Genomic DNA, 27,302 nt, shown 5'->3' with positions numbered 1-27,302 from the left:
AATCCCATTCCTACTGACATAGGTTTGCAAGTGCAAAAAGGCGCACAAATCCCATATCATTTACTCATTTCACCTGAGTATCTATCATGCTTGAGTGTTGGAAATGAAACGAGCATCATATTGGTGCAGCAGAGGGTGTTATTCAGAACTTGGGACAGAGCAGATGGTGTTAGCTGACACAGTCCATGAAATGGGAATGCTCATCTGTCGCATTGACTGCAAAGAATAAAATTCCAGGGAGCAAAAACAAATCTTGTGTTGCTGTAAGCACAAGAGCTAATGGTTTACACATCCTGGTTTAAATTTGCTCTTCTTTTTCCTCAACTGTAGGTTCTTAAAGATCCGGGCTGCCGCAATCATTATTCAGCAAAGATGGAAAATGACTGTTGCAACAAGGAAATTGCAGCAAGAAAACTTAAGAAAAATGATGGCAGCAATTAAAATCCAGGCCTTTTGGAAAGGATTTAAAACCAGAAAACAACTGATCGGGGTAGCCAATTTTGTGGAATAATCTACTACGTTTCATCCTTTTGGTTTAATTTGTAATTGGATAATGGGTATAAGCGTATTGGGTAGGATTTCACTTTGGGTACAATCTGCAAACCCAGGCACAAATAGGGGTTATTACAGCGGGAAGGCCTGCTAATCTTAATTCGTTTACATCGAGTTCTTGTCATTGCATGGTGGGAACCCCATTACATCACTGGGCGGGGGGTGGGTATAATCAAATAGGGAAATCCCACTGGTATGAAAGACATTTTTTGACTCCCTCCGTTTCTCTGCCCCCTCTGCCTTTCCTGCTTGCTGTAAACGAGAGTAAATTTTCCCCTCCCGCCTCAATGAGTTGGTCAGTGCCCATCTCATTCACTAATTGCCTTTAGAGAAGGAAACCTTTTGTCATTACCTGGTCTGACCTACATGTGACTCCAGACCTGCAGCAATGTGATTGACTTGTAACTGCCCCCTGAAATGGCCCAGGAAGCCACACACGTCAATTAGGGATGGGCAACCAATGCTGGCCTTGCCAGTGGCACCCACATCCTATGAAAGAATTTAAAAAACCTTTTAAACAGAAAGCTATGCAAAAACCTGCCCAATGAAGATCAATGCTAAGATAAAATGTCTAATTTTGTTTGCAGCTTTTTTTTTTGAACACTAGCTTTGTAAACATTAGGTCATGACTAATATCGTCCATTATCTTCCAACAAAGGGTGATGATGATTGGGTTTGGTCTTTTGTGTCGAGTGAGTAGAGACAGAATGTCAAATTGGATGTGGATCCTTTGCCAGAGTACCTTTTATTAATGGCCTGCATTTTCTTCTTTTGGGGATGTAAACCTTATTGCATTCCAGCACTGCCTGTTGTAATCGCAACACTGCGTACATGGATTATTCTGCCACTCTCCCCAAATCCATGTATTCCGTCATGTTTATGTATGATAAAATGTACAACGTATTTGCATAATTTGTACATGTTTCATGAGTTAAAGTTTCCTTTCTATTGTATATTTGCATAACTTTGCCATCAGCAACTGGCTGGCTGCCTTTCATTATTATGAACCACAACGGTTCCAGAAAAGATCTCTGGAAAATAATTGGTTATTTCTTCTCGGATTGAGCACTTTCTGCACTTCAAATTCAGTGATTTAATTACTTCAACACGTTTCAGGAGGTTCATAAGGCATGACCCCATTATTCGAAATGTTCAAAGTGCTGATAAATTACTTTGAACCTGTCCTATGTAACTATTTTCAAATAATAGAAACTGTGTATCCAAAGTCAAGTTGCTGGAGCAGATTGCATATTGCAAAATTGTTATACCATCTGAATTTATTATCTGTTATTTGAATTACAGAAACATGAAGCTGCCTGTCAAATTCAGCTTGCATACAGGAGTTATAACCAAAGAAAGAAGTTTCTGCGGCAAAGAATAGCTGCAATAGTTATACAAAGATTTTACAGAAACTGGCAACTTGCTCAGACTGAAAAAATGAAATACAAAAGAATCAGAGAGGCTACAATTCTCTTGCAATCCATATGTCGTGGATGGCTTGTTCGCAAAAAGGTATGATTTTCCTAATTAAGCATTTGCATGTGTTCTAATTTATTGAAGCTTATTTTAAATATAATTAGGACTCTATAAATGTCCCAAAATGCTTTGGCTCTCTATAGAAAGTACATCTTGTGGCTTCTACTTTTACAAGATGCTTAATGAGCAAATGATATGGGGCTTCATTTTTTTCTATCTGCTAAAGTTAGAATCATGGAATGGTCTAATTTGTGCCGTAATTATTCAGCTCATTGAGCCTATGCTAGCTCTCTACAAAAGTAATTTAGTTTGCCCCACTACCTTGTATTTTCCCTGTCATCCTCAAACATTTTTCTTCGGATGCTTACCATGTTCCCTTTTGAAAACACCCTTGATTCTGCCTCTACCACCCTTATAGGCAATGTATTCTATGCCATAATGACTCGTGTAAAAACAGTTTTCTTCATGTTGCCTTTAGTTCTATTGTCAATCATTTAATACCTGTTATCCACCCTTCTGCCAATGGAAATAGATTTTCTTTCTATCTAGTCTGTCCAGCTACTCAAGATTTTGAATATCTGTATCAAATGTCATCTCGATCTTTATTTTGCCGAGAACAACAACAGTTTCTTCAATCTATCCATGTGACTGAAGTTTCTCATTACCGGAACTATTCTTGTGAATCTTTTCTGTGCCTTCTCTAATATCTTCACATCCTTCCTAAAGTGTCATAGCCAGATTGAATAAAATATTCCAATTGAGGCCAAACCTGTGTTTTATAAAGGTTCACCATAATTGCCTTGCTTTTGCACTCTATGCCTTTAGTTATAAAGCCGAGGATCCCATATGCCTCATCAACCAATCCCTCAATTTGTCCTGCCATCTTCGATAATTTGTGATCCTGGAATTTCAGGTCCCTCTCTTCCTGCACTCCCTTTAGAATTGTATTCTTTATTTTATATTGCCTCACCTTATTCTTCAATGTCTCACTTCACACTTTTCTGCCATTAAATTTCATCTGCCATGCATCATTCCACCAACCATGTCCTCTTGAAGTCTATCATGATCCTCCTCATTGTTCATAATATTTTTGTGTCATTTGCAAATTTTTAAATTGTGCCCTGTATACCCAAGTCTAGGTCATTGAATTAGCACTTTCACAATACTCGTGTGCAATAATGTGACAGAAGATCAAAATTCATTAAAATAAACAGGAAAGAGATTTATTTAATTCCTCAACAACCTCATTACAACGGGAAATGGCAAAAAGATATTTGCTGGAATTCTACCACCCCTCCTGCCACAGAATGGGAGCAGGCAAGGGGCAGACGATGGAAATGTCCTTTGACCTTGGGTGGGAATTTCCGATTTCACTCGAGCCATAAATTCCCGCCCATTATTTTGACAGCATACCTTTAAAAAAACCCATACCCTGCATTATGAAACATTCAACACAGAATCATTCATGATGTTCAGGACACCATGCAAAAAATATAAAATGAACTAAAATTTAGTCATATCCCATTGCAATCATCTAACTGGGAATGCTAACGAAAGGATGGCCAAATACATTACTTCAAAAGGAAACAACCTGGAATTATTTTCACTCTTTGCTGATCCTGATAATGACTGTTACATATGAGCACGATGTGGAGATGCCGGCGTTGGACTGGGGTAAACACAGTAAGAAGTTTAACAACACCAGGTTAAAGTCCAACAGGTTTATTTGGTAGCAAAAGCCATACAAGCTTTCGAGGCTCTAAGCCCCTTCTTCAGGTGAGTGGGAATTCTGTTCACAAACAGAACTTATAAAGACACAGACTCAATTTACATGAATAATGGTTGGAATGCGAATACTTACAATTAATCCAGTCTTTAAGAAACAAAACAATGGGAGTGGAGAGAGCATCAAGACAGGCTAAAAAGATGTGTATTGTCTCCAGACAAGACAGCCAGTCTCCAGACAAGACAGCCAGGACCTGCAGAGTTTCACTGGCTGTCTTGTCTGGAGACAATACACATCTTTTTAGCCTGTCTTGATGCTCTCTCCACTCCCATTGTTTTGTTTCTTAAAGACTGGATTAGTTGTAAGTATTCGCATTCCAACCATTATTCATGTAAATTGAGTCTGTGTCTTTATAAGTTCTGTTTGTGAACAGAATTCCCACTCACCTGAAGAAGGGGCTTAGAGCCTCGAAAGCTTGTGTGGCTTTTGCTACCAAATAAACCTGTTGGACTTTAACCTGGTGTTGTTAAACTTCTTACATATGAGCACAACAGCTATAATGGTCAGTAGCATGGTTTTGCTAGTCTTGTGTCTTGCCAGGTATTTGTGGTGCATCTATATCTTTCAGAGTTATTGAGTACACTCTCTTTCTATCAGATTGTTTGTTTCAATGAATTATCCTAATCACATAAAAGTTCATGTTTTAAAGTCACATATTGGTGTCCATTTTTGAAAACTAGTGTAAGTGAATCATCACAAAGAGAGTATTGTTTTGGTGTGCACTGTGTGCATTGTTATCTTGGTTATATCTAAATGTATCCTATCCTTCACACTACTGACACAGTAGCAGCAGTGTGTACCATCTATATGATGCACTGCTAAAGCTCCTTAGACAGCACCTTCCAAACTCATGACAAATACCATCTAGAAGGACAAGAGCAGCAAATATATCGGCTGGAAGTTCGCTTCCAAGCCATTCGCCATCCTGACTTGGAAATATATCACCATTCATTCGTTGTCACTGGGTCAAAATCCTAGTGTTCCCTCCTTAACAGCACTGTAGTTGTACCAACACCACATGGACTGCAGCAGCTCAAGAGATGATAAAACAATTCTAATCTTTGCTTTGACATTCATAACTGGTTAATTTTGAATTAATCACTAAAATTTCTCCAGTATTGAAAATACATTCGAATTGATCAAAAGACACCATGGTCCTAATACCAACCTTTGGGGTCTACCACTATATACCATCCTCCAGTCTGGAAAAAATCAACTCTTCATAGCTACTCTGTTTCTCATCACTCAACCAACTTTATATTCATGCTGTCACTGTTATTCAGCAAATTTCAGTTTTGTTGGTGGGTTTAATTGTATGTCACTTTGTCATACGTTTTGAAAGTCCATATATGCCACATCAGCCCTCTGTTCCCTCATCTAAAAACTCAATGAAGATCATTAAGCACAACTTGACTTTAACAAATCCATGCTGGCTTTCCTTAATTAATCTACGCTTGTCTAAAATTACATAGCATAAATGGGAGTAAGGCAGGGAGAAGTTGATGACTGACTAGGTTCGTAAAGGAAATCTGAGCAATGCAGTCATCTTAGTGTGTCAACAGTACATTTTTCTCCTAATTTTCAGTCAAAGGTTATTAGAATTTTGCTAAAGGCTAGAATTAGTGGATGGATGAAGAGAAGAAGCAGACTATTCGTGAAAGGTAAATCTTGAGCTGAAAAAAGAAAAATTCTACTACATGGTCTAAATGAAATTAAGAGAAATGTTTCAAGCCAGGGTGGAGAGGTTACCTATGAAAGTCACTGCTGTCTTTAGCCCTTAAACAAGTAGGCTCTTTGTAGATAGTTAGAGCACAATGTATTTGACTTGCTTGTGTAAGAGGCAGATATTAGGAAGTGGAAAGATGTAATGAGTTCCAAGATTTTGTTTATATCTTGAATATATATTTTGTTCCACAAGGACCATGTGTGATCACAGGTGCAAATAGCTTATCCATACAAATTTAAAAATCTGACTTTGCTGAATAATGTAATGCCATAAGTACCCATTTCACTGTGCTGATGGATGAATTTATGGTTTATTTATATTTCCTCTTCAATTACAGATCGTTGAGCACAAATTGGCACAAAAAAATCTTTGTTTTGCTGCTGCTGTCTATCATCACCTTTGTGCCTTAAAGATTCAAAGAATGTACAGACAATACAGGGTTCTTAAATGCGCAAAAGAAGAGATCAACTCTGTCATATGTATCCAGGTAAAATAATAAATGGAAAAGATGATGATCAGAATTTTAAAACAACATTTCCTAAAATCTGAAAATTTAAATATTTGACAAGGAAGACATTTTATGATCACTGTCTAAAAATAGTGCAGCTGTTTACAATATATATACTATCTCGTGTTGACGGGAACATTTATCCCCATTGTGTTTTATTATAATTCGAGAATCTTTATTAAGTCACTTTATTCCTCAAAATCGTTACTATTGCACAAGAATATTTAATCTATTGAAAAAATGAATTGTATGTAATGTGATAATGCCTTCAAATCTCCGTAAACAATTCACGTCTGTTGGATTTCTTCATGAGAATAATTATTGTTGTGTAACTATATGAGGCAACCTACTATACACAGTAACATTCCCAAACAGAAAATGAATGAAAAACTAGAAAGTCTGTTTTTCCAGCCATGTCTGAGCAATGAATGTTGCCCAGGATGTTGAATCTTTTGCCTTCGCTGAATCAACAGGCAGAAGCCAATCTCTGCTTTGAAAGGTGGCACCTCCACCAATGTGGCATCAGCAAAGTGACAGCCTTGCTTTTTGTGCTCAAGTTATTGGTTTTGGCTAATACCCACAGCCTTCTGACTCGGTTTATAGCACTATCTCAAACCTGCTGCTGCTGCTCAGTTAAGTTACTGCTACCAGTTTGTGGATTGTTACTAGTGATCTGGGTATAGTCCTGTTACAACATTGCTTCATTACCATGAATGACTGACTACTTGTCCACTCGTACTGTGATATTTGTTAACTTTTTTACATATATTTCATTATAGAGATGGTTTAGAACTTGTCTTCAACGCAGCCATTACCTTGATGATCGTCGGAAGATCATTGTAGTACAGCGAACTGTGAAGGTCTGGCTCATGCGACGTCACAGAGCTGCTGTTGTTATTCAGAAAGTTGCAAGACACTTCCTTTCTAAAACTCGGAAACAAAGATTTCATGGAGGAATTATCAAAATACAGGTATTCAAACTATTTGTAATTGGTTGCTGGTGTCAGTTAGTGCACTGGTTGTACCTGATCAACTTGAAAGAAAATATACATTTATTAAATTTAGTTTTCTGATTATTTTTGGAGTTTGTAAACTATCATGTAGATTTTGATTAGTCAAATACTAGATTTAAAATCAATTGAGTAACAGTTGTAATGCTGATTTACCATTGTACTCTTAAAATATTGAGCTTTATTAATGTATTTCAGTATGACCTTGATAGAATTTAAATTTATTGGAATGTTTAATTTGCGTCAATAGAAAATATCAAAATACATTTCTAATTTTGTAGGCTTTGTGGAAGGGATATTGCTTGCGCAAGAAAACCAGCCATTCTCAAATAATTAATATCAGACGCCGCATTGAACAGGCTAACCAGAACAGCACAGAGGAGCAGAAATTGTGTAACCGAACAGCTGTAGCTTTGGATTATGTTCTTAAATTCCGACATTTCTCTGACATTCTTGCAGCTTTACAGCATTTAGGTTTGTATATTTCCATTTTATTCATTTGTGCAATAAAATTAGCCAACAGTGCAATTTATTTATTAATATTTGTTTTAATTGAATTTATTGCTGGAGTACTGAAATTAACTGTGTCTTTTTGTTTTTGGACTTTGAGAATGGAACTTGCACATAATTTAAAAAAGGGATTTTGGCAAGAGCAGCACTTATTCCCAATGCCTTGTTGCTCGCAGTCACTGTAGCCCAACACAAGTAAGGATGACATGCTTCCTTCCTGCAGGGGCATTAATGTACTGGTTAGGCTGTTGCAACATTTCAATGAATTACCAGTACAATAACATAACCATTCTGTTCCTTTTAATGGAGAGTTTGATTAATGAACTCTATTACTATTTGGACTGTTCCAACTTTTCTGAAGCTGACAGTGTATTGATAACAATAGTTTATATTTGTTCTCTCTCGGCATAGGCTCACTTGCGATCGCTGGCTCTTCCACTCTCTGTCATATCTCTCACCCTGGCACACCCGCGCTCTCTCTCCCTCCCTCGCCCTGGCTCCATCACGTGTTCTCTCTCTCTCATTCGCTGGCCCTGGCTGCCTTGTGCGCTCGCTGGCCCTGGCTGCCTTGCGCGCTCGCTAATCTCCAACTGTCAAATCCAGACTTGATATTAACTATCAAGATGCCCCCTCTGCGTCTTGCTTGCTCTGGTTTCTTCCTTTATAGTAAGAAGTCTCACAACATCAGGTTAAAGTCCAATAGGTTTAGTTGGTAGCAAAAGCCACTAGCTTTCGGAGCGCTGCTCCTTCATCAGGTGAGTGGGAGTTCTGTTCACAAACAGGGCATATAAAGACACAAACTCAATTTACAAAATAATGGTTGGAGTGCGAGTCTTTACAGGTAATCAAGTCTTAAAAGTACAGACTATGTGAGTGGAGAGAGGGTTAAGCACAGGTTAAAGAGATGTGTATTGTCTCCAGCCAGGACAGTTACTGAGATTTTGCAATCCCAGGCAAGTCCTGGGGGTTACAGATAGTGTGACATGACCCCAAGATCCCAGTTGAGGCCGTCCTCGTGTGTGGAACTTGGCTATCAGTTTCTGCTCAGCGACTCTGCGTTGTCGTGTGTCACGAAGGCCGCCTTGGAGAACGCTTACCTGAAGATCAGAGGCTGAATGCCTGTGACCGCTGAAGTGTTCCCCAACAGGAAGAGAACACTCTTGCCTGGCGATTGTCAAGCAGTGTTCATTCATCTGTTGTCGTAGCGTCTGCATGGTCACCGCTCGACAATCACCAGGCAAGAGTGTTCTCTTCCTGTTGGGGAACATTTCAGCGGTCACGGGCATTCAGCCTCTGATCTTCGGGTAAGCGTTCTCCAAGGCGCCCTTCACGACACATGACAATGCAGAGTCGCTGAGCAGAAACTGATAGCCAAGTTCTGCACACAGGACGGCCTCAACCGGGATCTTGGGTTCGTGTCACATTATCTGTAACCCCCACGACTTGCCTGGGCTTGCAAAATCTCTCTTAACTGTTCTGGCTGGAGACAATACACACCTCTTTAGCCTGTGCTTAACCCTCTCTCCACTCACATTTTCTGTACCTTTAAGACTTGATTAACTGTAAAGACTCGCATTCCAACCATTATTTTGTAAATTGAGTTTGTGTCTTTATATGCCCTGTTTGTGAACAGAACTCCCACTCACCTGACGAAGGGGCAGCGCTCAGAAAGCTAGTGGCTTTTGCTATCAAATAAATGTGTCGGATTTCAACCTGGTGTTGTGAGACTACTTTCTGTGTTTACCCCAGTCCAACGCCAGCATCTCCACATCATTCTTCCTTTATCCCGTTGATGATAACATGCTGATCCAGATTTTGATCATCCCTGAACTTCTCCGATGAGGTTCTCTGGTTACAACTGAAAAGATGAGAGTGGAATCAGACAGGCTTGATTACCTGCTGCACCTGCAAAGATCAAGTGACAGGACATCATGATCATCAAGGTTGCAATTTGTGACAAATTGGTATTGTTTCACTGCTAGTGCAGGGATTGAAACATAGACAGATAGGTATTGAGTTGGGAAGTGGCAACAACTTCAAGCACCTGAAAGATAGGTTACAGGTGAGACAGTGGTTTGCAATGGAACATATGTTTATTGTCTTCTGTCAAGTGCTTTTAAGATTTTTTTTTGAGTTGAAATCTGCTCTTCTAATGGATATTAACTTGCTAATTTCATCAAGGTATCTGTTAACCCTAGCTACAAAACATTTAATCATTTTAACATGAATCATTTGTTAATTTATTTTCAGAGGTTGCAACCAGGCTTTCTTCCATTTGCTGTGAAAATCTCGCCCGAAGTGGAGCAACACCGATCATCTTAAGTTTGATCAGGAGTTGTAACCGCAGTGTGCCCTCCATGGATGTTATTAAGTGTGCTATTCAAGTTCTATTCAATCTTTCAAAGGTACTATTTGCTTTAAATGACATTAACCCAAAACAAAATTCTCTTCTGTGTTTACATAAGAACATAAGAAATAGGAGCAGGAGTAGGCCATCTAGCCCCTCAAGCCTGCTCCGCCATTCAATAAGATCATGGTTGATCTGATAGTGGGTTCAGTTCCACTTACCCACCCGCTCCCCATAACCCTTAATTCCCTTAATGGTTAAAAATCTATCTATCTGTGACTTAAACACATTTAACGAGGTAGCCTCTACTGCTTCATTGGGCAGAGAATTCCAAAGATTCACTACCCTCTGGGAGAAGAAGTTCCTCCTCAACTCTGTTCTAAATTGACTCCCCTGTAGTTTGAGGCTGTGCCCCCTAGTTCTTGTTTCCATTGTAAGTGGAAATAACCTCGCTGCTTCTACCCTGTCTAGCCTTTTCATTATCTTATGTCTCTATAAGATCTCCCCTCAACCTTCTAAACTCCAATGAGTACAGGCCCAGTCTACGCAATCTCTCCTCAAAAGCCAACCCCCTCATCTCCGGAATCAACCTGGTGAACCTTCTGTGTACCCCCTCCAAAGCTAATATATTCTTTCTTAAATAAGGGGACCAAAATTGTACACAGTACTCTAGGTGCGGCCTTACCAGTACCCTGTACAGTTGCAGCATGACCTCCCTGCTTTTATACTCCATCCCTCTCGCGATAAAGGCCAACATTCCATTTGCCTTCTTGATTACCTGCTGCACCTGCAAACTGAGTTTTTGTGATTCATGCATAAGGACCCCCAGGTCCCTCTGCACAGTAGCATGTTGTAATTTTTCACCATTTTAAATAATACTCCAGTTTACTATTATTTCTTCCAAAGTGGATAACCTCACACTTACCAACGTTATACTCCATCTGCCAGATCCTTGCCCACTCACTTAGCCTATCCAAATCTCTCTGCAGACTCTTTGTCCTCCATGCAATTTGCTTTTCCACTCATCTTTGTGTCTTCCGCAAACTTTGTTACCCTCCACTCAGTCCCCTCCTCCAGATCGTCTATGTATATGGTAAATAGTTGAGGCCCCAGCACCGATCCCTGCGGCACGCCACTAGTCACTGATTGCCAACCGGAAAAGCACCCATTTATTCCGACTCTCTGCTTTCTGTTAGATAGCCAATCCTCAATCCACGCTAACACTTTACCCCCAACTCCGTGTACCTTTATCTTATGCAGCAACCTTTTGTGAGGCACCTTATCAAATGCCTTCTGGAAATCTAAATACACCACATCCGCCGGTTCCCCTCTGTCAACCGCACTCGTTATATCCTCAAAAAATTCCAGTAAATTAGTCAAACATGACTTTCCCTTCATGAATCCATGCTGCGTCTGTTTAATTGAACAATTCTTTTCCAGGTGTCCTGCTATTTCTTCCTTAATGATAGATTCCAGCATTTTCCCAACTACGGATGTTAAGCTAACCGGCCTGTAGTTACCTGCCTTTTGTCTACCTCCTTTTTTAAACAGTGGCGTTACATTAGCTGTTTTCCAATCAGCTGGCACCTCCCCAGAGTCCAGTGAATTTTGATAAATTACAACAAATGCATTTGCTATTACTTCTGCCGTTTCTTTTAGTACCCTGGGACGCATTCCATCCGGACCAGGGGACTTGTCTACCTTTAGTCCCATTAGCATACCCAGCACTACCTCTTTAGTAATAGTGATCGTTTTAAGGTCCTCACCCCCTACAGTCCCATGACCGTCAATTATTGGTAAGCTATTTGTGTCCTCCACTGTGAAGACCGACACAAAAAACTTGTTTAAGGCCTCGGCCATTTCCTCGTTTCCTATTATTAAATCCCCCTTCTCATCTTCTAAGGGACCAACATTTACTTTAGCGACTCTTTTCCGTTTTATATATTTGTAAAAACTTTTACTATCAGTTTTTATATTTTATATTTATATTTTAAAAAGGCACTGAGGTTCTCCAGGGTGGTTGGTGTGGGCAGCCTCTTTTATCATAACGGATGTAAAGAAGTAAACGTGTTCAATTTAAATTGGTGCACAGTATGTGAGTGTGTAGTTGACTTACTACAAATCACAATTGTGTACACTCGTCCACCCAAATACATGTTTAATTGCCTTGTGTACTTAAACACTATTTAATTGAGCTAGCCTCCTGATGGAATAGTTGTATATATTTTATTTCGGAGGCTAACCGTGATCAATTATTATAGTTTGGTCTACAACTAACTCAAAATTGAGCCGAGGGAAATATGAGTATTGGAAAGCTTTGAGAATAATTGGCCAGATGCTGCCTTCCCAACACTGCAACCCTCAACAAATGTGGAAAGTGGATGTTGACATCAGCCGCCTCCGTTCCTGTCTCGGGATTTCCTCCGGAGGCAGCAATCCTGAATCCGTGTGGTGAAAATATGCAGGGTGACTTAGGAGGTGGGAACAGATCAGGAGGTGGCCAGACCTGAAATTTCTGATTCTAACATGAAAGCGCTGCCCACTATCTCCAGTCAACCTGTTGTTCCCAAGTACACTTAACATGCATCATGTCTAATTACTCATACTGTCTCCCAAAATATTACCTGAAAGAAATCCATCTACTTTGCGTTTGAATCAACAAATACAATTTGCTTCCGGCACCTTCTTGTGGAACCTGGTCCACAGCTTGATCATTTCCTCTCAGAAAAAAATGGGTGGAATTTTAAATTGACATGTCATTCCTGACGGTATAATGGTGGATCATTTCCTTTCTCTTTGCTCTTTCCCGTTTCCTACTTGATTCTAAATAGAAATCTGTGCAGGCAACATGCATGGGAACGATAAGCGTTTCTGCAGTGGAGGAGGCTTTTCATTGGTGGAACCCACCATCAGCTGACAATTCTGCAGCTACAGACAGGCTGTAAAAGAGCTTCCCAGATAAAAAAAAAAGGGTGGCTCTGCATCATGGTCACACCTTTGCTGCCAAATGCCAGTGCCCTTCTTTAACTATACCTTCCCTAGACGGCTGCAACCTGACCTCTGGTGCTGACTACTGCTGGTATCGCAGCCTTTACTGCTGACTGGCAAGAATTCAGCAAAAAAAACCCACTGAGCTCAGACACGAAACTAACTGGTGCACACCGCCTTTAAATTAATGTGAACCAGCTGCCCCAAGATTTTTATGTGCTGATGACTTTATCGTGAAAGCAGAACGTTTCACGCTGATGAGTATTCATGGACAGGCAAATGCATTACAAGTGAGAACCCATTCCAGGTCACAAGCATGTCAATCACTTCATCTCTGCATTTTAATCCACCATCAGGGAAACACAGCCTCATCTTCTGCTTAGCCCATTCACCCTGCACGCTGCAGTTCCCATTCTTGCGTGCTTCATGAAGTTGTGCCCCCACCCCCACAATTGTTTCCATGGAATACTTTTGAATTTATCCACATGAAGCGCAAACTGTGGCCTCTTTTGGAATTTGCCCTGGCGATAAACAGCCTCACTTAGTATGTTTTATCTAATGTGCTTCACTTTCCATAGGACCCCTCTTGTGGAATTTGGAGTGCTTTTAGTTTCTGCTGTCAATGCTACTTATTAAATTTTGCCCATTGGCACTAAAGGAGTTAACATGCAGTATTTCAAGCCATGTGCTCACAAATAAGTTGGTCTGCGGCGTGGTTTTCCTTTCTTGGTTGATGATTCCTTTGAGTCTCCCGTTTGACTGAAAGATTACAATTACAGATCACAGTTAATTAATTCTGTCTTTGCAAAAAAATTACATTGAAAAAGACAGTCTTATTCTGAACATTTTAGTTCATTTATATGACACCATGAGGACGTGGATGGCAACTGTTCTCTCATTCCACTAAACTAATATTCAGGATCTTACCGAGCTGTATACATTCAATATGGTTTTAATGGTGAACCAGGATTTGTCACTGCATCACACGATCTTTACTCTTCACCCATTTTCCTCATAAAGTAATGAAAGTTTATTTTCCTGTTTTGCTATATATAATTTGTTTTTATCACTATTGTATAACATTATGTGGAAAATTTATGCTTGATCAAGTAATTAAGCAAGTAATGCGTGGCACAGTGGTTAGCACTGCAGCCTCACAGCACCAGGGACCCAGGTTCGATTCCCGGCATGGGTCACTGCCTGTGTGGAGTTTGCATATTCTCCCTGTGTCTGCGTGGGTTTCCTCCCACAGTCCAAAAATGTGCAGGTTAGTGCATTGGCCATGCTAAATTCTCCCTCAGTGTACCCGAACAGGTGCCGGACTGTGACACCTAGGGGATTTTGACAGTAACTTCAATACAGTGTGAATGTAAGCCTACTTGTGACTAATAAATTTCACTTTACTTTTAATTGTAAACTGACCGTTTCCTTTTAGGTTTTCTTTTCATTTTCAGCATAAAGATTTAGCTTAATTTCAGCTATGAATGAATAAAATTTCATTTTTATTTCATGATCTCCAGTATCAGAAAACATCTGCAGTGGTGTATGAAGTGGAGAATTCCATTAATACGTTACTCAACCTGTTGCAAGTGTACAGAGGGAAAGCTGGTGACAAGACATCAGACAAATGTGGCAGCATTTTTACTAAGGTTTGCTGTTTAATGGCCCTTCTGTCAAAAGATTCGCAGAGGGCATTGGTGAGTAAATGTATCTTCAAGTTATATTGTAGAACATTTTTAGTTATAGACAGAGTTGTTCCCAGTTTGAATCATGTTTAATTTGGCAATTGGCTGTTTTGCTTCTTGATATTAAATACAAATATCTGCTGTATAACAATTAATTAGAAGAAGACTGAAAAAGCATAGTTGCAAGACACATAGTTTATGCAATAGACTTCTATTTGAATTGGGTTTACTCCTACTTTCTTACCTCTGCTCTTGAATGCATTGATTCCTTGCCATGCTACCAACTGCTCTCTGGTAATTTACAAATTGACTAAGCCTCCTGCGTGGCCTCCAACTTTGAATGGCAGACTATTTCATGTAAGAGCATCATCTGAGCTGCTGCCACACTATTCCTGTTTGATGCCAAAGAAGGTCACTGAATTGTAACGAGGAACATTTTGAAAATGTCTCTTTCTTCGATCAAATTTCCTCCCACACTTTCTTCCAAGTCTTAGTCAATTGTACTATTGATTATCCCAATTGTAATGGTCAAATCATTGCACATTAGGAATCAATCCTGGACATTTTCTAATCTGTACAGCCCCACACCTATTGGCTGGGCTGAAGGAAGTTAAGAGAGTTGACATCTGTAATTTTTACAGAAAAGGTGATGGCAGCTACACTAAATATTTACAATATTCCAGCAAATTAGGAAAAGCCAAATAGCAAGCACTGCACAAGTATATAACTCACTGCATAAATTCCATCTTTTCCCCTTTGTAATTCTGATCTTTGTTCCTGTGACAAATTAATTACCTCCAGTCTTAAACTGTCATTTAACTAATTCGACCAAGCTTGGCCCTACAAAACTTTCTCCGCGGACTGAGAGATTTCTTTTTCGCTTATAAATATTTCATTTGTGTACTCCAACATAAGTGACAAGGTTCAGATTGACAAGCATATTTCAGTTCTAAGCAATGCTACCTAGGAAAACAACTTTAAAATACATAAATGCTAGAGATCAATGGATGTTAGTCTCCAAGATTCAGCTATGTTGACACACATGACCTACACTCCACACGTAAGTGACAAAGAGGATCATCTGAACTTTGAAACACTTTAAATGGCTCCCAGCCCAATGCTTCAGTGTCAATTGACCTTAAAACAACTCTGGCACCTTTGTGTCCTCAGAGTTGTGGTTCTCTGTGATAACTCACCCTTTCTAGAGGGAGTTTTTGAATATCACAGCGATCAAGAGGTTGTCTGGTGATGACTTCTAATGAAATGGGGTTCTGTAAAAATCCACGAGGAATGAGGGGGTTTTCTCTCTGCTTGTCAGAGTCATATCAAACACAAAGCAAGGTGGTTGTGATTTTTGGAGGTCAACCATCTCAATCATGGGCTATTGCTGCAAGATGCTACTCCAATAACATACCCGAGAAGCTCAACACCGTCCAGGACAAAACAGCCTACTTAATTAGCCCATCCACCACCAACATCATCCGCTCCATCCCTGGCACACAATGATAGCAGTGTATACCATCAATGAGGTGCACTGCAAGACTCCTTGGCAACACCTTCCAAACCCATAACTATTACCACTAAGAAGGGCAAATGATGGATGGGAGCACCACCACCGACAAGTTCCTCTGCAAGCCACATACCATCCTGACCAGGAGCTACATCACCTTTACTTCACTCTTGCCAAGTCAAAATCCTGGACCTTGCTTCCAAACGGCACTGTGTGCATCTACAGTGCAAGAATTGCAGCATTCAAGAAGGTGGCTTACCACCACTTTCTTGAGGGCAACTGGGGATAGACAATAAATGCTGGCCAAGCCAGAAACATCCACATCCCATGAAAGAATTTAAAATGTGTTCGCTTCGCATTGAAGATTCAGTCAGTTATTGATGTACATGGCAATCGAGATATTTGACTTTAATGATAATTTCAGTGGGCGAATGTGTTACCTGGGGCTTGTTATAGGTTTAAGGGTTGGGATCACATCAAGTTATATCTATTAAAATTGCATTATGTTTTAAAATACAAATATATAAGTAGATTTACATCAGAGACTCTACTGAAATTGATGCCAATATTGTGTTTATTTGTCGACATAAAATAGCAGTTGGCTATTTTATTTTGCTGAGATAAATGTAATGGCAAAAAATAAATTATGGGTCATGATTTATTTATTGTTTTCTCCTTTTTCCCACCAAAGTGGAGACTAGACATGGACATTTTGATGATTCTGTTGCGCTATCTAACTGTTTTCAGGAGATCCGAAGCTTGCCCAGAGTGGTGGATCGTATCCGTAGCATTTACCAGCTAACTGTGAGGAAACACAAGATGGATATGGATAGAATTAATGTGAAGCTGCGGATGTCTGCCCCTTGCAATGGTGTTTCATATATTCCAGTCACACCTGTGCGAACAAGATTAGTTTCTAAGTAAGAAGACATTTTCTAATATTTGAATGATGTCGGGAGGAATTCTCCCAAAAAGTCAATTAAGTGTCATAACGGCGAAAATAACGGAGCGATCCGCACCGGTCTATCAGGCACACTCTGCACCGCAGTCCCCCCACACTGTCACTTTGTTGGGGAGTTGGGAATTTTGTCGGTACTAGGGAGATGGGGTCTAAACATGCCAGTGAGCCCAACTTCAGAGCGCTCGGGCACTGTTTCACAAGGCATCCCGATCTCAACTGCACCCTCACCCTTGTCTCCCCGTCATCCCCCCCAATATGGGTCACTGGCATCGGGGCCTGCCCCACCCTTTTGGTACTGCCCTGCTGCACTGGTGATGCCCAGCTGCCACTGCTGGATGGGCACCACTCGACCTGCCCCCGACCACCTGGGTGCTTTGCTCTCATGCCGTACCTGAAGACTGGAGAATCCTGAGCGGTGGGAGTCAAAAGGGCGATGCAGTTTTAATGCTACTTTAAATATGTTAATCAGCCTCGTGTCCTTTCTGGATTGTGCCATTAGAAAAGGGCCGGGAGGATCACAAACTGTTTGGCACTGGGTGCAAAACCAATTTTGAGGCCTGCACACTATTCTTCGGGATCAGCACAATCTGCGCCAGGTCAGAGAATTGCCCCGTCACCATTCTCTCACACTCACCTGGGGCAGCATGTGGCACAGTGGTTAGCACTGCTGCTTCTCAGCGATTCCCGGCGTGGGTCACTGTCTGGAGTTTGCATGTTCTCCCTGTGTCTGTGTGGGTTTCCTCCAGGTGCTCCGGTTTCCTCCCACAGTCCAAAGATGTGCAGGTTAGGTGAAGTGGCCATGCTAAATTCTCCCTTATTGTACCTGAACAGGCGCCAGAGTCTGGCGACTCGGGGATTCTCACAGTACCTTCATCGCAGTGTGAATGTCAGCCTACTTGTGACTAATTAATAAACTTTCACCTATTCCATTTTCCTTCTGTTCTATAACACTTTTATGTTCTTGTTTTTTTGTTTTGCAGACTAAAACCAGACTGGGTATTAAGGAGAGACAATATGAAAGAAATTGTGGATCCTCTGAAAGCCATTCAGTTGGTTGTGGATACGCTTGGAATTTCTATTTAAAATGTCAATAATGGAAAATAATAGTTGATCTTTGATAAATGTTCATGTAAATGTGTACACAAAAACAAATTCTTAAAACTTATCCACATTATATTCCTTGTGTATATTGTTTGTTAATGTTGGTTATGTTTGGTTTGATTTCACATGTATATCAAATATCATGATGAAAAAGTATCTTCCATCTCTAATCTGAAAAACATGTAGGAGCAAAATTATTTCCATGGACTATTTCTTACAAGTCTTTTAAGATGAATTAATTGAATTTGTTCATATTTGTATATGGTCTACTAAGCTTGTTTTTAGTACAATTTAGAAATAAATCTTTACAATACCAAACGCGATGAACATGATAAAACATTTCCGTACTATCAATTCTTTCCACTTGCTACATTGCTGAATGAAGCTGACTCCTCCAGCCATTTGCATCCCTATCGGCAAAGTGATGGAAGAGGTTGTAACAAGTTGTACTTAAACATAACCTGGCGGCACTGACCATCTCCAACAAGAGGAGAACCTAGCCACCTTATTATGGCATTCAATGCCAGAGTTTACTACCAAAACCTATCAAATCTGCAAATGCCATACTTAGAAAAACAAGGGCAGGAGGCTTATGGGAACGTTGAGATCCAATTCCCACTTACCAATTTGAAAATATACTGAAATTCCTTCATCATTACTGCGTCAAAAATCTAGAGGTCCCTATTTGCCGGCAGTTGATTTGTCTACCCGCCCTTAGCTGGCAGGCTCGAAGGACCCAGTGCCATATTTAAAGTCCAGTCCAGCATGCACTTATCACTCTCCCGCAGCTGACCTGTCTTCGCCAGATGCTTCAACATGGCCAGAACCCAGAGGAAAAAGGTCAGCAGCCTGAAAAAGGTAACACCAGCTTTTAGCCTTTGAGGCCCTTATGTATGGTGTGTGGGCCCATCAGCATGACCTCTACCCCAGGGGTGGCTCAAAGAACACCAACTTCACCTCTCCAGCCTGGGAGCCCATTGTCCAGGAGGTCAACATGGCAGGCACCATTCACAAAGCACCACACAGTGCAGGAAACATGAATGATCCCATCCACTCCGCCAGGGTAAGTCCTCTCGGCTTCCTCCACTATCAAACTCTCAGCAAGGCATCATGTTCTCAAACAGCTACTCTCCACGGATCTCACATCCATCAGCAGGAGAGACATGTTAAGACTAATTCAACAAGATTTTCAAAACACCATCCCATCTGTCTTATTGCTCATATTTCAATCTCTGTCCCCTCTGGGTAGATCTCACCACACAGGAGGCATGCATTTCATCCAGGCTCTGCTCCATCACCCCTCAACACATCTTCCTTTTGTCTCCAAACAAGTGCACAACAAGTGAGTCTAAAATTGGGGAGGGACAGCAGAGATAATCGGCCTCACTGAGTTCAAGGAGTCTGCAGAGCTCACTGATGAGGACTGGGATCTTGTCGCGACGCAGAGCTTGGCCTCCTGCTATGGATCTCCGCTCCATCACTTCACCCAATCCTGAAATTCCATGCTCTGAAATATAATTGTATGAACTCTTGAGTTAACTTCAGCTCATCCATTGAAACTGTCCCTTTGTCTTTAGCTGCTCCTAGCAGACATTGCCCCATCCTCCCAACATTACTGTCCCCCTTATTCCCCCCACCACCCAGACTGATCATGGGCCCCTCCCCCCTTCTCTCCACTGATCTCAGGCAGAGTGGAGCGGACACCCCCTTCCCCTCCACTGATCTTAGACACAGTGGCAGCGGACCCCCCCTTCCCCTCCACTGATCTCAGGCAGAGTGGCAGCGAACCCCCGCCCCCAACTGATCTCAAGCAGAGAGCCATCGGATACCAGGCACCTACCTCCTCATTAACTGGAGTGCCCAAATTGGACTTTTGTGCAGCATGTGTTTCACGCCGATTTTGGATGGGCAAACACAGTGGTAAAGGGGGAAGTGCCAGTAAAGTTGGGCGTGCAGCCCATTAAGTCAATTTAAATTCATGCAAATGCATTTAAATGGCCATCGTGCCCGTTTTGGGCACGGTCCGGATCATGGCCATTTTCGGGCTTTGGTAAAAGGGGAACCGATGCGGAGGCAGGCACAAATGGCGCTGCTCGCCTCACGCCCGTCTTTACCAAATTTTTGGGCCCGAAAATGGGTGCAACGCGATGGTAAAATCGGGTCCATAGTCAAAAAATAGAAAATGCCACCCTACATTTTTACTTTTGCTAGGAAATCGCGAAGAGACCGCAACATAACCTATTATTGATTCTATGAAAATATTCCTAACTTCACCCATCCTCAAATGGCCTGGCAGAGAATAGAAAGCTCAACATTATAGAGATTCATGGGGTGCATAACTTTCTCCAGACAACTTGACCAAAATCAATGAAGCTCACACAAAGAATTGAAGAATTTCAATACGTTCCATCCAGTGCAAATCAAATTTCCACCATCTTGGATCTCACTGATTGGCTGGGTTGGATTTACTTTGCTTTTATGTGTTGAACATACCTGAGCAGTTTTCACTGCCCGGTAGATGCCAATGCTGTGGCTATGTGGGAACATCTTTGCTCGGGACGCAGCAAGTACTTCAGTACTATTGCCAGAACATTGCCAGGGCCTGTAGCCTTTGTGGTGTCCAGTTCCTCCAACCATTTCTTAATATCACACGGAGTGAATCAAATTGGCTGAAGGCTGGCATCTCTGATGATGGGGAGGAGGCACAGATGGAGCATCCACTTGGCATTTCTGGCTGGACATTGTTACAAATGCTTCAGTCTTATCTTTTGCTCTGTTGGCCTGGGCTCCTCCATCAATGAGGATGGGAATATTTGTGAAGCCTCCATGGATGGCATGTGCAGAAGTTGTCCATCAGGATTGGCTTTCCTGGCCACAGGACCTAATTTCCATTTTCAACCTCACGACCTCTCTTTAGCAATCCCTGACTCCCCCAATCCTCACAATCCAACTCACCCGCAATGTCATTTATTTCAACTCCCATCCTGCTTTCTCCTTTGTGATGCTTCCAAATCTTGCAAGTTATTAGCATCAGTATTCTCGGGTCTGTCCTGGGTTAAAATACTTGTTGGCCATTTCCCAATATTTCAATCAGGTTTTTAAAAACTAAATATTTTATTAAGTCTTCAAATATCCATTTTTGGAGAGATGGGAGTGATCAAAGAAGGATTAAACATTTTGGTACTTCATAATTTCTTATTTGTGTCTATTTATTTGCATCAATTAGTAATTGTAGGAATGTTACCACTGGGTCTTTACAGCAATGTTTAAAGTAAATTGCTGTTTAAAGTAAATTGCTGGGGCTGAGTTTTGTGGACGTTTGTTCTTGACATTTCTCCAGAACTAATGACACAAGATTGAAGAGGGTCCAGAATACTCTCTCCCTGTCCTAAATTGAATAAAACATCCTTGCCATTGTTTTCAACTTGCTTAAATAGTCAAGAAATATGATCATTTCATAAGTTATTGATCACCAAACTGAAAATTCTTCCCATCTCAGTGATATGCCACAGTGCTGAATTTCCTTAAGAATTTTCCTGCCTCTCTGTAGTGGTTGCAATTACCCTGTTTTGTGTACCCAGGTCAACTTTCCAATGCACATTCAATGGGAAACCTGGGGAAATGGCGTTCACACTGTTCACCAGAAATTTCTAAAGATCTTCCACTGCCATTAGAGTCATAGAATCATACTGTGCAGAAGAGGCCCTTTGAGTCTGCACTGACAGGCGAGAAACACCTGAAATCCCACCTAATCCCATTTACCAGGACTTGGCCCTTAGCATCAAATGTTATGACATGCCAAGTGCTGATCCAGATACTTTTTAAAGGATGTAAGGCAAGCTGCCTCTACCATTCTCCCCAGCAACGCTTTCCAGACAGTCACCACCCTCTGGGTAAAAAGGTTTTTCCTCAGGTCCCCCCTAAACATCAGATGCTCAGGAAAATCACTACTGATTTTTGATGCAGTAAGAATACTCACAACACCAGGTTAAAGTCCAACAGGTTTATTTGGAGTCATGAACTTTCGGAGCGCTGCTCCTTCATCAGGTGAATGGCCCCACTTGTGAGACTTCTTACCATGCCCATTCCAGTCCAACGCCGACATCTCCACATCATGATTTTTGATGATGAACTGATGATTCATTTCAGAATCGGGAGTACTTGCATGGCCTACGGAATAATACCACTTTCAACTATTCCAATCCTCCCCTGGCAAGTCTCTCAACTTGCATTCTCCATAAATCTGATTTAAAAAAACTTCTGCTGCCCTATTTCCTCACTTGTATCTAATTACATTCATCCAACACCCTGTTCTTGCTTTCCTATGTTGGCTCACAGTCGAGAAATGAATGCCTCGATTTAATATTCTGATCCTAGTTTCCAAACTCCCCCCAGGATTTGCCCATTCTGACCTGTCTGATATCTTGCAGCCCTACGTCACTTCTAGAGCCGAAGCTCTGGAATTTCTGCCCTAAACCTCTTCACCTCTCAACTCTCTCTCCTCCTAGAGGATAGTTCTTATGACCTACTTCTTCGATCGCTCTTTTGGTTACCTGTCCTAATATCTTATGTTTCCATTACCAAATTTTATTTCATAATGCTCCTGTGTGATGGGACATTTTACGATGTTAAAGGTGCAATACAAATTAAAGTTGTTGTTATAAATGTTTACATCTGAACTATATGGAGTTGTTTCAGCCCACAGATTTTTTCAAAGCTACAGCTCTCAAAGTAGCATTTGTTAAACACTAGGCTCTTGCAACGTAATAGTCTGATTACAGTTCACAAAAAATATCCAGCCATTCATTTACTGCATTGCATATGTTTATTTGTTGTGTGTTGCAATAAACTCAAATGTATACAGAAATTACATAAGCAACAGTATAATTTGAATCAGGGAAAAAGAAATATTATGCTACGGTTTAATTTCTATGATTACAGTATTGAAACTAATTCCACTGCTGTGAATATTATCCTCACTAACACTTTTGCACGTAATCACAATTTATCATTAGATAATCCTGTTCATTCACTGCAGGTACAGAGAAATTATCTCACAATGTACGAGTTACTGACTCAGAAGTAATAATATCGCAGAACACAGATAAAGAAAATGTGACATAGAAAGAGGCTTGACCAATTTAAACCTTTCATGATGCCTTGAATGATAACGTTTTCAATATTAACAATTATTTGAAAATGAAAGAAATGTCAAATATTCTAAAGATCACTCGAACTACCAAGCCATTTGTTTCTTATTCCAAAATTACTCTGAAGATGTTACAGTATAATTGGAATAGATTATCATGTCACATTAATTCCAAAAACAAAGTAAGTCATATTTAAGTTACAGAATAACCTATCCTGTAAATGTCATTCATTCAATAATTGAATTTTTGCTAGCAGTTGGTCGCTATTTCTCAGAATTTGTACCACCATGTCCTGGCCTGTTATTGAAATAAATTGCAAATATACCACATTTATTAATTTGTACTTTGAAGGAGATTATATAATTAGAAACAGACAGTAAGATTTACCATGACTACTTGAATTTGTGTGAGCAACTCCATTTCAAATTTAAATTTATATTGAACATAAAAAAAATGAATATTTGAAATGACCGCAGTAAAGGACGGTGAGCTTCAGGATACAATGTATATCCCACTTGTTTTATGTTTAGCAACGTTTCATTATAATTGTTCATTATATAGCTAGATTCTCCTGTTAGGGAAATGCAGTATGGCAGGGCTTCTTTGCACCATCCTGAAAATGCCACAACTCAAGCCCTTTTTCCTGGGTGAGAGGGTCATTTATTATGGACGACCAGAAGAGGGAACTTAACAGTGCAGGTGCCGGAGGATGAAGTTGAGTGTCTTTGGAAATGGATAGATGAACCTTGATATCAAGAAACCACCTGACTTTTTGATAGGATGGCAAAGAGGGTGGATGAAATTACTGAGGATGATGTGATGTATATGGACTTCCAAAAGGAATGTGCAGATTGCCATATAATTGGCTTCTCAGCATAGGTGTAAAATTGGCTAAGTGGCAGGAAACAGTACTGTGACTGGTTCTTTCCCCACTGGAGGAAAGTATACAGTGGTAATCCCTCAGGGTCAGTACTAGGACCACTACTTTTCTTGATCTATATTAATGACTTGAACTAGGATGTACAGGGCACGATTTCAAAATTTGCAGATGCCGTAAAACTTCGAATTATTATGAACAGTAGAGAGGATAGTGATAGATTTCAAGAGGAGATGGATAGGCTGGTTAAATGGGCAAACATGGGGCAGCTGAAATTTATTGCATAGAAATTCAAGTGAAACATTTTGGTCGGAAAACAAAGAGAAGCAGTGAAAGCTATAAATCTAAAGATGGCGTAGGTACAGAAAGGCCTGGGTTACATGTGCACAAATCACTGAAGTTGTCAGGCCAGGTTGATTAATCGGTTCCAAAGGCATATGGGACCCTGGGCTTCATAAATCAAGACATCAGAGTCCAAGTGCAAGGAAGCTATGATGAACCTTTATGAAATTCAAATTGGTGTCAGCTGCAATATTATGTATAAGTCTGAGCACCACACATTAGGAAGAATGGAATGTTTCAGAGAGGATGCAGAAAAGATTTACAAAAAGGATTCCAATGATGAAGGACTTAAGTTACATGAATTGAATTATAGAGTCTGACATTATTCTTCCTCAAGAATGTCAGATCTTTTTAAAGTTTATTTATTAGTATCACACATAGACTTACATTAACACTGCAATGAAGTTACTGTGAAAATCCCCTAGTTGCCACACTCCGGCACCTGTTCGGTTACACTGAGGGAGAATTTAGCATGGCCAATGCACCTAATCAGCACGTCTTTCAGACTGTGGGAGGAAACCGAAGCTCCTATAGGAAACCATGCAGACACGGGGAGAACTCCGCACAGACATTGACCCAAGGCTGAAATCGAACCCGGGTCCAAGGTGTTAACAGTGTTAACCACTGTGCCACAATGCCGTCCATGGGATTTGATAAAAGTGCTCAAAAGCTTGACGGGTTTAAACAAAGTACAGTAGATTAGAGAAACTGTTCCCATCAGTGGAAACTGTTCCCATCAAGTACCAGAAAACCCAAATTTCAAGTAACCAAAGACGACATTAAGAAAAACATTTTTGGATATGCTGTTGAAGGCAAAAGAATTTTAGGGCTATGGGGAAAGAACTGGGTAATGGGGTGAGCTAAATTGCTCTTACAGAAAGCCAGCCAAGGCTCAATGATTCTGAATGGCCTCCTTCAGTATTGTAACTGGTCTATGTCTGCCCAAAGACTCTGCCAACTACAAGGCACACATTTGGAGCGTGATATAATACTCTCCGCTTGCCTGAATGTGTACAGCGTCAATGGCACTCATGAAACCCAACATTGTCCAGGCGGTACGGTGGCACAGTGCTTCACACTGCTGCCTCGCAGCGCCAGGGACTCAGGTTCGATTCTGGCCTTGGGTAACTGTCTGTGTGGATTTTGCATGTTCTCCCCTTGTTAGGGTGTGTTTCTTCTGGGTGATCCGGTCCCTCCCACAGTCCAAAGATATGCAGGTTAGGTGGGTTGGCTATGATCAATGTACGGGGTTACAGAGATAGGGTGGGGTAGTGGGCCTAGGTAGAGTGCTCTTTTGGAGGGTCTACTTATAGGCCTATCCAAATGGCCTCTTCCTGAACTGTAGAGATTCTATGGATTTTATGGACGCGTGACTGGCATTCTATCTCTGGCTTAAATATCCAAGCCCTTCTCCATCAATGCACTGTAACCGTGATGTGTATTATCTATAGAATGCACTGCAGCAACTTGCAACATAATAAATCTTGAGAGTAATTCACATTCTAATCAATACTGGATTATGCAGTCACATTCTCAGTCTTTTTATAAAATATTTTGTACATTATGTTTATGATCACTTACCTTTCTCGTTGTCCATTTTTTAATCTAGAGTTTGCCTGATTCTATCAAATCTAATGGTGAATGTTCCGCTGAACGTAATGTTAAAAATGATCTATAAGGTAAGAAAAGTATTATGGGCATTCCATGTACATATGCAAAATGTCCAAACAGCTAAAAGATAAATGAAAGGTATGCACAGGCTGTAAAAGAAAGAAGGAACTTTTATTGTGAGGTACTGCAGATGCTGAAAAATCTGAACCAAAAATCGAAAATGCTGGAAATACTTAACAGATCACAAAGCATCTGATAGGGTGTTTTCAACTCTAAGTAACTTCTCTCCACCGATGCTGCAACATCTGCCTAGAATTGCGAGCATTTTGTATGTGTTTCAGATATCCCAAAGTGCTTGATAGCCTCAGTGTTAGCTGATGGAGAAATATTGACATATGGGAGAGTAGACAATGGGTCGGGTTACATTTCATTTGAAGAATAACGACTGGGATTCTCCCAACCCGCTGCGCTGCTCAGTAGACAGCAGCGGGGGGCCTTTCATGAGATTCGCAACCGGCCGGATGCCGGTCTCGAGTCTCTGAGGTGCCTTTTTTCGCGCAATCAGCCCTGCGCTGGAAATCAGCATGGAACTGATTATCATATGGAAATGAACATTTCCATATGATTAGCGGACCAGTGACAGTAGTCTCCGGGCCGGCAAGTATCTCCCCCCCCCCCTTGCCTCCCCCACCCTCCTTCCCCCCGCGCCAGGGGTGGTTCCCACCAGCGGGGTTTACTACTGCTCCTCACTAAAGGGGAACAGGTGTCCTCACCCCAAAAGCCGTTGAAGCCCCCCAGGGAGGTGGGTGGGGGGGTGAGAGGGACCCTTGGGCAGTACCAGCCTGGCAGTGTCAGCCTGGCACCCTGGTACTGCCCACTGGGCACCTTGGCACTGTCCTCCAGGCACTGGACAGTGTCAAGGGGGCGCAGACAGAGGGAGTGAGGCATACTAAACAGTTGGGGCCTTTTGGGGGCAATCGGGGATGGGGGAGGCGGCGAACCTACTGCAATTCTGTAAGTGGGATTGGTGGGGGAGGGAGAGAAGGGAGGATCGGGGCTGGCCACAGGAGTGTGGTCATGGCTGGCCATTGGTGGAGGGGGGGGGTGCAGGGCTGGCCATCGGGGGGAGGGGGGGAGGTGTTGGAATTCGCCACTTGGGGGG

The 27,302-nt window shown here is 41.3% G+C and overlaps 2 protein-coding genes across 2 annotated transcripts in view; one reads left to right on the top strand and one right to left on the bottom strand.

Moving 5' to 3' along the window:
• Window positions 1-18,493, top strand: part of aspm (assembly factor for spindle microtubules) — a 71,176-nt gene extending 52,683 nt beyond the window's left edge. The window contains exons 21-29 of the mRNA XM_078218138.1: window positions 331-490; window positions 1,855-2,064; window positions 5,878-6,027; window positions 6,828-7,019; window positions 7,340-7,532; window positions 9,819-9,973; window positions 14,424-14,600; window positions 16,846-17,018; window positions 18,040-18,493. Coding sequence (XP_078074264.1) covers window positions 331-490; window positions 1,855-2,064; window positions 5,878-6,027; window positions 6,828-7,019; window positions 7,340-7,532; window positions 9,819-9,973; window positions 14,424-14,600; window positions 16,846-17,018; window positions 18,040-18,142 — 1,513 coding nt within the window. The 3' untranslated portion in view covers window positions 18,143-18,493. The remainder of the gene's footprint in view (window positions 1-330; window positions 491-1,854; window positions 2,065-5,877; window positions 6,028-6,827; window positions 7,020-7,339; window positions 7,533-9,818; window positions 9,974-14,423; window positions 14,601-16,845; window positions 17,019-18,039) is intronic.
• Window positions 18,494-22,966: 4,473 nt separating this feature from the next.
• Window positions 22,967-27,302, bottom strand: part of LOC144497223 (complement factor H-like) — a 138,314-nt gene continuing 133,978 nt past the window's right edge. The window contains exons 16-17 of the mRNA XM_078218136.1: window positions 26,111-26,201; window positions 22,967-23,607 (exon numbers count right to left, since the gene is read on the bottom strand). Coding sequence (XP_078074262.1) covers window positions 26,130-26,201 — 72 coding nt within the window. The 3' untranslated portion in view covers window positions 22,967-23,607; window positions 26,111-26,129. The remainder of the gene's footprint in view (window positions 23,608-26,110; window positions 26,202-27,302) is intronic.

This window comes from Mustelus asterias, chromosome 8 (genome assembly GCF_964213995.1).
Source record: "Mustelus asterias chromosome 8, sMusAst1.hap1.1, whole genome shotgun sequence".
Taxonomy (NCBI): Eukaryota; Metazoa; Chordata; class Chondrichthyes; order Carcharhiniformes; family Triakidae; genus Mustelus; species Mustelus asterias.
This window is presented reverse-complemented; position numbering and strand designations above follow the sequence as displayed.